Source organism: Cetorhinus maximus, chromosome 20 (assembly GCF_964194155.1).
Source record: "Cetorhinus maximus chromosome 20, sCetMax3.hap1.1, whole genome shotgun sequence".
Taxonomy (NCBI): Eukaryota; Metazoa; Chordata; class Chondrichthyes; order Lamniformes; family Cetorhinidae; genus Cetorhinus; species Cetorhinus maximus.
In genome coordinates, this window is record NC_135898.1 from 24,537,842 (window position 1) to 24,552,876 (window position 15,035).

A 15,035-nucleotide genomic window follows, 5' to 3' on the forward strand; every position below is an offset into this window, starting at 1 on the left:
TTTACCAAGGAAAACAGTCCCATAGCTGAAGTTCCTCATCCTTGGAACCGTTCTCGGGAATCTTTTCTGCACCATCTCGAATGCCTTCTCATCCTTCCCAAAATGCGATACCCAGAACTGGACACAATACTCCAACTGAGAACCTTCTAAATGGTGACAGAGCTGCTGTGTAAATTCAGGATTTTTGGAGGGTTTTATTGAGATCAACTGGAGTAATTGGGTAACTGAGATCATTGAACAGGCTAGGGCAGCACTGGAGCCTGAGGGCAACCTCACACTTCAGGCTGGAGACCAAGGGGCGGGGCCAAGTGCGGGGCGGGGCCAAGTGCGGGGCGGGGCCAAGTGCGGGGCGGGGCCAAGTGCGGGGCGGGGCCAGGGAGGTGTTGGGTCACGGGCAGGGGGCGGAGCCATGTGAGGGGCGGAGTCAATGGGGGCGGAATCGGGAGAGGGGCAGAGTCGCGTGGGGTGGAGCCAGGGGAGGGGCGGGGTCAGGGCAGGGAGCGAGGGAAAGGGCGGCGCCAGAGTGGCACAGCCGCGGTCACTATCGCTTCGATTGGTGAAATTTCGAATAGCGTCATGACGGCGGCGCCCAATCAGCCGGGGTGGCGGTTGGGCTTGAAGGGGGTGGTGGCGGTGGAATGGCGGCGAGTTGGTGGAGTAGCCGCGCTCGAATCGAGGAGTCAGGTACGGTCTTGGCGGTTAAGATCATCCTGAGGTGGCTGCGGAGCTGGCTGTTAGCTCCGAGGGTTCATCCTGACTGGGTCTGTGCTGCTCTCACAGCTTCAGTGGCATTGAATTCCCTGCATTGTTTATTGACTGCAGCTTTGTTATGTCGATAAAAACACCAGGATAACATCACCGTCAATAATAACCCCTCTTAGATTCGGGTAAAGTGACTCTGCATATTTTAGAAACGGCAGTTATTGGTGGCAAATTTATTTTTTTTGCAGGCATTTGTAGAAAGCGTACTTAAAATGTGTTATGTAGTGATATGTAATGTGTGTATGTGTGTATATATATAAAATAAACAAAAATACGTATTTGTTTATATATGCGCGTTTATATATGCATATGCGTTTGTGTATATGTGTGCACACAGTGTGTGTATATATGTATATGTGTGTATGTATGTGTGTACACAGTGTGTGTATGTATATATATATATATATATATGTTTATTTATTTAATGTGTATAATGCACATATACCAGAGGGAAGATCTCTCGTAATTCTCCTTCTGAAGCAGGAGCAGTGTGCTGATGTTTAATACTGGAGTGGATGAGCTGTCAGTCTGTCCAGGGTAGGGCTGGTGTTTTGTGACACCACCTTGTGCAAATGCTGCTACGTGCATGTGCGGTTTGTGATGCTTTGGGTAGATTTGCACTGCTGCTGTTGGAACATTATGTTTTATTACCTAGAGGAAGGCTGGCAGAGCTTAAAATTTTAAAATGGGCCCCCAGTCGTATTTTTTTTTAAAATCCTGCCCTTTGTTGTTACTGGCTGTGTCAGATCTCTGCATCAGCACCAGCATTTATAAAAGCAGCTGGTATTCACACCTGTGGCAAGGATGGCCACTCTGTTTCTCCCCCTAACTTTTTCTGTTTCTGCATTTCAGAATAGTGTCAGCTATTCTTGTGCATGGCGTGTAGCTGTTGTAATAGGGAAATGTCGCTCTCCCAGTGTCAACTCTAATCTTGGTAAACTATAGTTTAGTATGTGTGAGAAATGTCAATTTGAAGTGTGAAACACTCAGTAATACAGTTCATGATTGTGAGTTTTCCAAACTAAAGATTTTGAGTGACAATGCACTGGTGTGAAGTATTGCTGTCAGTTGTGTTCAGAACATTGAGAGATTAAGTAAAGGGCTGAAGGCAGCGCACCACCACCTTGAGTGTAATCAGGGATGAGCAATAAATGCTGTCCTAGCCAATTATCAAATGGGTTAAGTGTGTTCCTCCTTGCAATTACATTGCCTGAAATGCAGGGATATGCTCACATATGTTCAATATTTCTATGTATACTCTGTATTGTTGCTCTATAGTTTGTGTACATGAGTGTAACCATTCATTTTCCTTTAACTGTACCTGTTGCTGTCAAGCTGTGTGATATGTGCTGCATGAACTGTAGGCAAGTTAAAACAAAAGACTGATAAAAACGAAGTTGCGTCACTTTCGGAAGAGGGAAAAGACTGGCAGATGTTTTAAGAATAGACTGGTTTCTGAGAGATTTTATCCTTTATTCATTCATGCGATGTGGTTGTTGGAGGCAATGCCAGCATTGGTGGCAATTCCCTAAATGCCCTTGAGATGGTGGTGGTGAGCTGCCTTTTTTTGTTCATTGGATGGGGGCACTGCTGGCTAGATCAGCATGTATTGCCCTTGAGAAGGTGGTGGTGAGCTGCCTTCTTGAACTGCTGCAGTCCATGTAGTGTAGGTACACCCAGAGTATTCTTAGGAAGGAAGTTTCAGGATTTTAACCCAGAGACAGTGAAGGAACAGCGATATATTTTCATGTCCGGATGGTGTGTGACTTGGAGGGGAACTTATAGGTGGTGGTTTTCTCATCTATCTGCTGCCCTTGTCCTTCTAGATGGTAGCAGTCGTGGGTTTGAAAAGTGCTGTGGTAGGTGCCTTGGCAAGTTGACGCGATGCAGCTTGTACACACTGTTGTCTTGATGCACCGGTGGTTGAGGGACTGAATGTTTGAACCAGTGGATGAGGTGCGAGTCATGCCAATTGCATTGTCCTGGATACTTGGTCCAGCTCCTTGAGTGTTGTGGCAACTGCACTCATCTAGGCAAGTGGAGAGTATTCCGTCACACTCCTGACTTGTGCCTGGTGACAGGCTCTGGGGAGTCAGGGGGGTGAGTCACTCGCTGCAGGATTCCTAGCCTCCTACCTGCTCTTGTAGCCACAGTATTTATATGGCTGGCCCAGTTAGGTTTCTGGTCAATGCTGAACCCCACGATGTTGATGCTGGGAGATTCAGGCATTTAATGCTCTTGAATGACATAGGAAGGCGTTTAGATTCACTCCTAGAACATAAGAAATAGGAACAGGAGTAGACCATTCGGCCCCTCGAGCCTGCTCCGCCATTCAATAAGATCATGGCTGATCATCATGTGTTTCAATTTCCACATTCCCATCTACCCCCAGTAACCTTAGATTCTTGTGAGGCAAGGGAATCAATCTACCTCTGCCTCAAAAGGATTCAGTGACCCCGCCTCCACCACCTTCTGAGGCAGAGAGTTCCAAAGTCGCACAACCCTGTGAGAGAAAAAAATTCTCCTCGTCTGTCTTAAAAGGGCGACCCGTAATTTTAAAACAGTGCCGCCTAGTTCTGGACTCACCTACAAGAGGAAACATCCTTTCCATGTCCACCTTGTCAAGACCATTCAGGATCTTGTATACTTCAAACAAATCACAGAATCTCTCAGTGCAGAAGAGGCCCTTTGGCCCATTGAGTCTGCACCGACATGTGAGAAACACCTGACCTACCTCCCAATCTCATTTACCAGCACTTGGCCCATAGTCTTGAATGTTATGACGTGCCAACTGCTCATCCAGGTACTTTTTAAAGGATGTGAGGCAACCCGTCTCCACCGCCCTCCCAGGCAGCGCATTCCAGACCGTCACCACCCTCTGGGTAAAAAAATTTTTCTTCACATCCCCCCTAAACTTCCTGCCCCTCACCTTGAGCTTGTGTCCCCGCGTTACTGACCCTTCAACTAAGGGGAACAGCTGCTCCCTCCTATCCACCCTGTCCATGCTCCTCATAATCTTGTACACCTCGATCAGGTCACCCCTCAGTCATCTCTGCTCCAATCAAAACAACCCAACTCTATCCAACCTTTCTTCATAACTTAAATGTTTCATCCCAGGCAACATCCTGGTGAATCTCCTCTGCACCCCCTCCAATGCAATCACATCCTTCCTATAATTTGGCGACCAGAACTGCGCACAGTACTCCAGCTGTGGCCTCACCAAGGTTCTATACAACTCCAACATGACCTCCCTACTTTTGTAATCTATGCCTTGATTGATAAAGGCAAGTGTCCCATATGCCTCTTTCACCACCCTGCTTTCATGCCCCTCCGCCTTCAGAAATCTATGGAGACACATGCCAAGGTCCCTTTGTTCCTCAGAACTTCCTAATGTCATGCCGTTCATTGAATACTTCCTTGTCAAATTACTCCTTCTATAGTGTATCACCTCACATTTTTCAAGGTTAAATTCCATCTGCCACTTTTCTGCCCATTTGACCATCCCATCTATATCTTCCTGTAGCCCAAGACACACAGCCTCACTGTTAACCACCCGGCCAATCTTTGTGTCATCCGCAAACTTACTAATCCTACCCACCACATAGTCATCTATGTCATTTATATAAATGACAAATAATAGGGGACCCAGCACAGATCCCTGTGGTATGTCACTGCACACTGGCTTCCAGTCACTAAAGCATCCTTCTGTCATCACCCTCTGTCTCCTACAACTAAGCCAATCCACCTTATCAAATTACCCTGTATCCCATGTGCATTTGCCGCCTTTATAAGTCTCCCATGTGGGACCTTGTCAAAGGCTTTGCTGAAATCCATATAAACTAAATCACCCATCACTCTTCTAAACTCCAGTGGAAACAAGCCCAGTCTGTCCAACCTTTCCTCATAAGACAACCCACTCATTCCAGGTATCAATCTAGTAAACCATCTCTGAACCACCTCCAATGAATTTACATCCTTCCTTAATTAAGGAGACCAAAGCTGCACACAGCATTCGAGATGTGGTCTCACAATGCCCTGTATGACTGAAGCATAACATCCTTACTTTTATGTTCAATTCCTCTCGTAATAAAGGATAGCATTCCATTAGCTGCCTTAATTACTTGCTGGAGATTTACTCCTGGAGATGGTCATTGGTGCCACAGAAGTGCCAGGCAATGTTACTTACCACTTATCAGCCAAAGCCTGCATCTTGTCTTACTGTGGACATGGACTGCTTCACTGTCTGAGGAGTTGTGAATGGTATTCAATGCATTAGGGACATATCTGAGTGATGGGAGCAAATGGTGTACAGATGTAGGCTGTTAAAAGTGAAGTGGGGTGGGTACCTTTCATAAAGGTTGGTGATTAGCAGAAGCTTGAAGCAGTAGACAAGATGGTCAAAATGTGAATCATGGTTTTGGCTGTGGGAGAGAAGTAGAAGTTCAAAATGTGCATCCTGTAACATGTTTGGCACTCCATCTGACAAAGCCTCTTTCATCAAGGCCTATTTACAAATGGATACGGTAGGTTTGGCAGGACAGCTGTCGCATTCTTGCTGTCCTTTCCCCTGGGTTTCTAGTGAAGGTGTTGGCAGGCTTAAAAGTGGACACATCTCCAGGTCTGGATGATTTGTGTCCCAGACAGCTGAGGGAGGCAAGGGAGGAGATCGCAGGGACTCTGACCTGAATTTTTAATTCTTCTCTGGCCATGGAGGAGCTGTCAGAGGACTGGAGAACAGCTAATGTGGTTCCGCTATTTGAGAAGGGTTGTAGAGATAAGCCAGGGAACTACAGGCTGTGACTCTCATGTCAGTGGTCAGGAAACTATTGGAGAAAGTTCTGAAGGAGTGTATCTATCTCCACTTGGAGAGGCAAGGTTTGATCAGGGATAGGCAGCATGGCTTTGTCAGAGGGAAGTCATGCCTAACAAATTTGATTGAATTTTTTGAGGAGGTGACCAGGTGTGTAGATGAGGGTAGTGTAGTTGATGTAGTTTATATGGATTTCAGCAAAGTCTTTGACAGGGTCCCAAAAGGGAGACTTATAAAGATGGCAAATGCACATGGGATACAGGGTAATTTGATATGGTGGATTCAAAGTTGTAGGAGACAGAGGGTGATGACAGAAGGATGCTTTAGTGACTGGAAGCCAGTGTCCAGTGGTGTACAACAGAGATCTGTGCTGGGTCCCCTAGTATTCGTCATTTATATAAACGACATAGATGACTATGTGGTGGGTAGGATTAGTAAGTTTGCGGATGACACAAAGATTGGCCGGGTGGTTAACAGTGAGGTTTAGTGTCTTGGGCTGCAGGAAGATATAGACGGGATGGTCAAATGGGCAGATAAGTGGCAGATGGAATTTAACCCTGAAAAGTGTGAGGTGATACACTGTGGAAGGAGTAATTTGACAAGGAAGTATTTAATGAACGGCATGACATTAGGAAGTTCTGAGGAATAAAGGGATCTTGGCATGTGTCTCCATAGATCTCTAAAGGCAGAGGGGCACGTTAGTGGGGTGGTGAAAAAGGCATATGGGACACTTGCCTTTATCAATCGAGGCATAGATTACGATAGTAGGCAGGTCATGTTGGTGTTGTATAGAACCTTGGTGAGGCCACAGCTGGAGTACTGTGTGCAGTTCTGGTCGCCAAATTATAGGAAGGATGTGATTGCACTGGAGAGGGTGCAGAGGAGATTCACCAGGATGTTGCCTGTGATGAAACATTTAAGTTATGAAGAGGGGTTGGATAGAATTGGGTTGTTTTCGTTGGAACAGAGAAGACTGAGGGGCGACCTGATCGAGGTGTACAAGATTGAGGGGCATGGATAGGGTGGATAGGGAGCAGCTGTTCCCCTTAGTTGAAGGGTCAGTCACAAGGGGGCATAAGTTCAAGGTGAGGGGCAGGAGGTTTAGGGGGAACGTGAGTTTTATACAGAGGGTGGTGACAGCCTGGAATGCGCTGCCTGGGAGGGTGGTGGAGGCGGGTTGCCTCACATCCTTTATAAAGTACCTGGATGAGCACTTGGCACATCATAACATTCAAGGCTATGGGCCAAGTGCTGGTAAATGGGATTAGGTAGGTAGGTCAGGTGTTTCTCACGTGTCGGTGCAGACTCGATGGCCTCTTTTGCACTGTGATTCTGTGAACGTTTGTATTTCACTCCCTTCACTGCCGACGCACAGTAGCAGCAGTGTGTACCACCTACAAATGCACTGCAGCAACTCACCAAGGCTCCTTCAACAGCACCTTCCTAACCTGCGACCTCTACCTAGAAGGACAAGAGTAAGAGACACATGGGAATACCACCACCTGCAGGCCCCCCTCCAAGCCACTCACCATCCTGACTTGGAAATATATCACCGTTCCTTCACTGTTGCTGAGTCAAAAATCCTGGAACTTCCCTCCTAACAGCACTGGGTGTTCCAACACCACATGGTATGCCTTCTCAAAGGCAATTGGGATTAGGCAATAAATGCTGGTCTCACCACATACCATGAAAGAATAAAAAGAAACTGATCTTGTATATGTGGAAAGTTATAAGCTTGTCTTTATCCTGACTTTCTGTGGGATTATTGATGCAAATTTTTAATGTGTCATGAGATGTGAAAGATTTGTTATCTGATAATGACTACAGCATGATTAACTGCCACTTCATTCTGCTTAAGATTTCCAAGCAATTGGAACATAAAAGCAGGAGAATGAAATGTGCCCACATTCACATTGAGAGTAGAGAGTATCTGCACCCTGACTAAATCCAAATTAGGTGCAGCCAAAACTTTACCCTGTCACTTTGACAACTTGCTATTTTGTTTCCTGCGATCTAGTTTGCCACTTTAATAGTGTCTCCAGTTTGTCACGTAACCTTCTACAGAATGAGTTCAGTGCATTTTTGAGGTTAATTTAAATGATGTACAGTTTTATGACTTTGATTTGTAATCTGTCTCTGTGAAACAGAATGTCGAAGGCAACAACTTGAAGCCTATCTGGCCAGAAAGGGAAAACTGAAGGTTCCAGGTCCCAATGCCAGGTTTGTCAGAATTTCTCTGCCAAGTGATGGACTGCATGTGGCCACATTTCTTTGAATGAATACTTGGAGTAAAAGAAGCAATTAAAGTTACTGATTGCATGCCAGGCTTTGAATATGCAAGTAACCTGATTACCTGCGTCCTATAAATCTGTGCTCTTTGTGACATTAAAGCACAAGTACTGCAGTCTGTGGAAGGAATTATCTATTGATCAGAATGGTAACTTGTTGGTTGGGGTATCCTTAGAATCATAGATTATGGCACAGAAAGGGGCCACTTGGCCCATCATATTTGTACCGGCTGAAAAATGAGCTACCCAGCCTAATCCCACTTTCCAGCATTTGGTCCATAACCCTGCAGGTTACAACACTTGACTTACAACTTTGCATATCCAGACACCTTTTAAATGAGTTTAGGGTTTCTGTCTCTACTACCCTTTTAGGCAGTGAGTTCCAGACCCCCACAAGCCTCTGGGTGAAAATATTTTTCCTCATCTCCCCTCTAATCCTTCTACCAATCACTTAAATCGATGCCCCCAGTATTCTGCCTTGTGTCCCACAATCACTAATTGGAACTCTAGCTCTTATGGTTAATCATACATGTTCTCATGGCTACAAGAGCAGGCCAGGGGTTAGGAATCCTGTGGCGAGTAACTCACCACCTGACTCCCAAAGCCTGCCCACCATCTACAAGGCACAAGTCAGGAGTGTGATGGAATACTCTCCACTTGCCTGGATGAGTGCAGCTCCAACAACACTCAAGAAGCTCGACCCCATCCAGGACAAAGCAGCCCACTTGCTTGGCGCCACATCCACAAACATTCACTCCCTCCACTACTGACGCACAGTGGCAGCGGTGTGTACCATCTACAAGATGCATTGCAGGAATTCACCAAGGCTCCTTAGACAGCACCTTCCAAACGCACGACCATTACCATCTAGAAGGACAAGGGCAGCATATGGATGGGAATACCATCACCTGCAAGCCACTCACCATCCTGACTGGGAAATATATCACCGTTCCTTCACTGTCACTGGGTCAAAATCCTGGAACTCCCTCCCTAACAGCACTGTGGGTGTACCTACACCACATGGACTGCAGCAGTTCAAGAAGGTGGCTCACCACCACCACCTTGAGGGCAACTAGGGATGGGCAGTAAATGTTGGCCTAGCCAGCGACGCCCATATCCCGTGAATAAATTTTAAAAAACCCTCTTTCAAAGTGTTTCTGCCTTACTGGGTCTTGTTTAACCAGCCATCTCCTATGGAAGCAGTGTATTAATGAACTGCTCGCGTTCTCTGCCAGTGTCCAACCCAGTAATGGTGTGTCTATATTTCCAATCTTGTTACTGGATTTATTTTGTATGTTTGTACTGTTGCATTATAGTGTAAAGCTCACATGGAACACCATGTTTATTTAAATGTTCTCTTAATTCACCTTAGACAGCCTCTAATTTTGAGTTTCTCCCTTTTGCGCTGGAGGCAATAAATGCAATATGCCAACTGATCGCTTAGAATTTACGGAATCTACCTGGACAGATTCTGGCTGAACACCACTATCAATTCCTCTTTTTTTAAAAAAAGAGTGCTATTGACAAGAAATGTCCTCAGTTGCTGTCTTTGTTAACTGGGTGCTTTCTTTCCTGTTGATTATTAGTTACTTTTAGGCAGTTTACTAGAAATCAGTACTACTTCCACCCATATAGAAATCTTCCTTATATTCCTCTGACACTAATATTACAAGTCCTTGAATCTTGAGCATTTTAAGGCTCCTTGACTGAATGATAAGCCTGCACATGGCCTTTTTTATTGTGAAACAGATTTGTGTAAAGGGGCTTGCCATTATTATACATTGTTTAAAAACCCCACTTGGCATAACATCAACATACTTATAGAATACCTTTTAACACAGCTTAGCGCAATCTAGATTGATATTTCTGTTTACTCATTTTCTATTAAAAGTAATGGCCTGCTGAGGGAGTTGGGGTATGTAAGTAAGACTGAAGCTGAGTAAATCATTTCTAAACATTGTGTTCTTTATTTTGAAGCCATTTTGTACAGAAATATATTATATCTCTTCAGGTACTATTTAGGGGACAAGACTAATCGAAAAATACAGCCACCAACTGCTCCATTCAAAGCTAGCTTGGTAAGTTGGAACATCTTCAGAACATAATCCTCCTTGTCAAGCTATCACACATTAAACTTAAGTAACTAGATAATAGGTTGAATTTAGACAAGTTAGTAGCACCTTTTCTGTATATGGAATTAAATCTGATTTGAATGGACTATTCTAATGAAATTTTCAGTCAGGGAGTTGAGAACTCCTGCTGGTAACTATATTGTTTTGACCTCAAGTAGAAATTCCAAACATAACCTTTGAGTGTGTTCAAGATGAGGGACAGCCTAGAAAAGAAACTAGGATGTAAGCTGTGTTCCATCGTGCATGCACCATCTAAATTTTTGATAAACCTTTTGTATTCCTTCAGCCCCTTAACACAGGCATTGGGCCTTTACTGGTGTCTGGTTTTGACACCTTGCCTTTGGCTGCTTGTGTGGCTCAATATCTATTAAAATTTGCTTGTCACAATTTGAACACTGCTGATCAATGAGAAATATTAAGATGAAAGCAAAATACTGCGGATGCTGGAAATCTAGAACAAAAACAAAAATACCTGGAAAAACTTAGCAGGTCTGACAGCATTTGCGGAGAGGGATACAGTTGACGTTTCGAGTCCGAAATGAGAAATATTCATTGCTTAGCAGTGGGCAAATGTCATGCTTCATTTTCCCCATCATGAGAAAAATCTACTTTCTAGCAATTTGCTCTGAATTTCTGTGCCACCTGTGAATTTTGATCTTGATGCAGTGTTTTGTTTTGTGGTTTCTCCTCATCTGACCATTCCAGCAGCTAACAATCTACAAGGACACGTCTACATCAGTCTTAAAGTCCATGTGTCATTTGTAGGAACATTAAGCATTCTTGTATTGTTTTCCCAGATTTATACTTATTGTTTTGGATGAGACTTAGGGCACAGCAATTGGCCATTGAATTAAACCCCTTGGGGCTAAATGTAAATCCAGTTCAGATTAATGGGCAGTCCTTTTCTCTGGTGCTTTGATTTTATTCAGAACTCTCTCCAGAAAGTCCATTCACTTGTGAAAAATGCCCTTGGCATCCACAGACTTATTGCAGATGATTGTACTGAGATAATGGCCTTGACAATGCTTGGCTAAGGAGTAATGACACCTTTCCACGTGTGTGTGTGTGTGTACGTTTGTTGGACATGTTCAGCTTCCTAGGCCCTAAAATCTAGAATTCTCTCCCTATACCTCTGCACCTCGAGCTCTCTTTCCTCCTCCAAGACACTCCTTAACACCTACCTGTATCAGCTGTGGCTCACTGGGTAGCATTTCCATCTGAGTCAGAAGGTTCTGGGTCAAAGATCCATAGGACTTAAGCCTTGAGTATAAACATTAAGGCTCATGCTTCCAGTGCAGTACTGAAGCAGTGCTGCACTGTCAGAGAGACTATCTTTCAGATGAAACATTAAATCTCTTCAGGTGGACATAAAAGATCCTTTGGCACTATTTTGAAGATGAGCAGGCCTGTGTCCTGACCAATATTTATTCCTCAATCAACATTGCAACAGATTATCTGGTTATTATCATATTGCTGTTTGTGGGAGCTTGCTGTTTGCAAATTGGCTGCAGTGATTCCTACATTACAACAGTGCCAACACTTTTAAAAAAAAAAAAATACTTCATTGGCTGTAAAACACCTTGAGGCACTCGGTGGTCATGAAAGTTGATATAAATATAAGTCTTTTCTCTTTGTTTCTCTGTTATTTCTCTTTGTCTTTTTTTCTCTTTCTCACCATCCCCACTTCTGAGTTTTTGGCCAACTGCCCTAATAGAATTATGTGGCTCATGTTAAATCAGTTTTATAATGCTCGGTGAAGCACTTTGAGATATTATTACTCTATCGAAATACAGCAATATTGTTGTTGATTTTTTTTTTAAAAGACAGGCGTGAGGAAAGATATTATTGACCCAGGAATGGAGAGGTGATAGGATGGATTTTGAGAAGTGTTTTTTAGAATGGCAGAGAGGTTAAGTGGGGAATTTTGAAGTGTAGAGCCTTTTAAGGGTTGCAGGGGAAGGGGATACACAGAAGGCCAGAGTCAGAGTAATGGGGATTTTGGGCTGGAGGAGATAGGTTGGTGCTTGTCTATGGATTTGAGTCATGGTTTTAAATTTAACATATTTCCCTAAAAGAGAAGCAATGTAGTTTAGTAAGGACCAAAGTGAAAGGAGAGCTGAGCTTACTGTGTGAACATCCTGCAGACTGCTGAATTTTGCTGACGTTAAGAGTTTATGGCGGATTAAGTAAGAGAGACCAGCAAAGCAGATTGGAATGTAGGAGACTGAAAGCGACAGAGGTGTTTGAGTGACTTTTAAGGAAACAAGAGTAGAGGGAAGGGTGGAGATGGGTTTTGAGTCAGAAAGGAGGCAGAAGTCGTGAACTGTTGAATGCGTGTAGACAGTGGCTAAGAATGCACAGGACGATGTGGCAAGAGGATAGTGTCCTTTATTTGGCCAAAGACACTGGCTTCCACTTCCTTGATATTAGGACAGTGAAGATTGTCTGACATCCCGCCTTAGATTGACAGTCAGTCTGACAGCAGAGGTAGTGGTGGAATCGAGGTGGATGTTTGGGGCGTGTGTAACAGCTGGCCCAGGTCTGTGGGTCATGTCACTGTAGGAACAGTATAATAGGTGATGAGGAAGCAAGCCTATGGAGGGATGTTTAGGGATTCTGTAGGTGATGAGAAGGGAGAGGAGCTGAACATTCCAGAGGGATTAGAGCAAAGCTGCAGGAGAGAAGGGCACAGTTCACTGGAAAAGATTAAAGTTTTTTTTCGCCCACTTCCTATTGATGTATTTGTATTTAAGGTTAACCCAGTCTAGTTCCAATTCAAAGACAAAAGTTTGGGCAATGAAAAATCGACTTGGATTTACTCGCTGACTCAGCTTGCTTTTATTACTCTGAGCTTTTTCTAATTTTGTTTCAGGGAGGAGCGCTGAAAGGTGGTGGTTCTACAAAACCATCTAAACTCAAAAGCATAAACAATTTAACATCTACCAACGATGTCAAATCAGCGGCTGCCAGGCCCAAAACTCAACCCAACACAAAAACCTCTGAAACCAAGAAAACTCTCTCCAAAACTGTTCCTACGTTTCCCCAAACAGGGATTACTGCCAATGAAATAGCACCTACTTTATTCCCAGTGGAGTCAAATACAATAGAAAATGAACCTACAGCTGCTCAGACAGCTCATTCAGAACAACACGAAGGGAGTTTAAACCCTGCAGCATCAACATGTGCTAAAAACCTCCATAAATCAGATGATCAAGAGAAGAAAAGCAAGCACACGGTGGATATGGCTCCAAATGTTGGACACTCTGCTGGTGCAGATTTAATTAAACCATTCATAGAACAGGCAATTATATCGCAAGTTGGCAAATCAAAAGACATTGCTTCAGATAATAGGTTATGGGCTATTGATATGGATAGAACAGCCAAAGCAGCCAAATTTGCCAAGGCAACCCTCGGTCCAGCTGAACCTGTAGGCACTGGCAAAGCGGCACATGGTGCAGCTAAACCTGTAGGCACTGGCAAGGTGGCACATGGTGCAGCTAAACCTGTAGGCACTGGCAAAGCGGCACATGGTGCAGCTAAACCTGTAGGCACTGGCAAGGCGGCACATGGTGCAGCTAAACCTGTAGGCACTGGCAAGGCGGCACATGGTGCAGCTAAACCTGTAGGCACTGGCAAGGTGGCACATGGTGCAGCTAAACCTGTAGGCACTGCCAAGCTGGCACATGGTACAGCTAAACCTGTAGGCACTGCCAAACTGGCACATGGTGCAGCTAAACCTGTAGGCACTGCCAAGCTGGCACATGGTACAGCTAAACCTGTAGGCACTGCCAAACTGGCACATGGTGCAGCTAAGCCTGTAGGCACTGCCAAACTGGCACATGGTGCAGCTAAACCTGTAGGCACTGCCAAGGCAGCACATGGTGCAGCTAAATCTACAGGCACTGGCAAGGTGGTACATGGTCCAGCTAAACCTGAAGGAATGACAATGGTTCCAAAACAGTCCACAAATGCAGAGATGGATAAGAACGATGGCTACAAGAGATTGAGCAAATCAGTGCAACAGCTGGCAAGTGACAAAACCGAACCTGGTACTGGCTTACCGCCACAGAATGCAACTAATTCCACTGGAAATAGGCCAATGATAATCTGGCAACCTTTCACCAGATCTGCTGAAAGAATGCATCCAGCTTTGCGGTCTGTCCCCAGGAGCATAAAGCAAAGAAATGGAGCAATACAGAGCGTTAACAAATTGACTGCACCAGCGCTTGGCACTGCTAAATGTCGGCCAAATGAAAACACTGTGAGTAAGGCAGTAAAAGGACAAGATGAAAGGAGGTAAGAGGGAGTGGTTTTTAACTGCAGGAAAATAGTTTGATTCTGTTTTGACCTGCAACTCTGCTGTTTGCACTAGAATGGTTTCTCTTTAAAGAATATGCTTTTGAAAGAAGTTTTCTGCCCAACTAAAATGCAGGGGAAGATCTGTGCTTAAATTTCTATCCTCCGTTAATAATAGCTTTGTCTGTCACATATTTTGAAAAATTGTGTTCCAAAACTCCTGGGCTGGGTCTGTCCCCTCTAAGTGCAACTCTCTTGCCCTCTGAATCTTTCTACCCTTTATAAATGTCAGACAGGGCAATCAGCCAAGCTCCTACAGTTTGTAGGTTTATATTCCTAATCAGTGTACACATTAAATGTGTGATGGAAATCTCACACTAATGGACAACTCTTGGTTATTACGGAGTTTTTATGGGTTGCTGTGAAGTTCACTAAAGGCCAAAGTATAAATAGCGTTTCACGTAACTAAACCGTTCGAGATGTAACTGGAGAGTGCTTGCAACTAAAATATAACTGCAGAATGTTCCACCTTTTTTATAGTAACATCCCCTCTGGTTCGTAACACAGCATTTAGAAGAAAACAAATGCGCCATCTTGATTTCAAATGAACAGTTTAGCCATAACGTTGGATTTCATAATACAATACATTGTTTTAAAATTGAAATTCATTTTTTTTTAAACATTTTGTTTTCAGTATCAGTTTTTCAAAAAACAAAGTTGCTTCCGTGTTATTCCATTGTTAGGGGA

General features: G+C 44.1%; 1 protein-coding gene across 2 annotated transcripts in view; it reads left to right on the plus strand.

The window, feature by feature from the left end:
* The first annotated feature begins 579 nt into the window (after positions 1–579).
* The window catches only part of LOC144694967 (uncharacterized), a 36,226-nt gene continuing 21,770 nt past the window's right edge, over positions 580–15,035 (plus strand). For both annotated transcript variants that reach the window (XM_078565787.1, XM_078565788.1), the window contains exons 1-4: positions 580–684; positions 7,720–7,792; positions 9,872–9,938; positions 12,865–14,288. In XM_078565787.1, the coding sequence (XP_078421913.1) occupies positions 639–684; positions 7,720–7,792; positions 9,872–9,938; positions 12,865–14,288 (1,610 nt within the window). In that variant the 5' untranslated portion in view covers positions 580–638. The remainder of the gene's footprint in view (positions 685–7,719; positions 7,793–9,871; positions 9,939–12,864; positions 14,289–15,035) is intronic.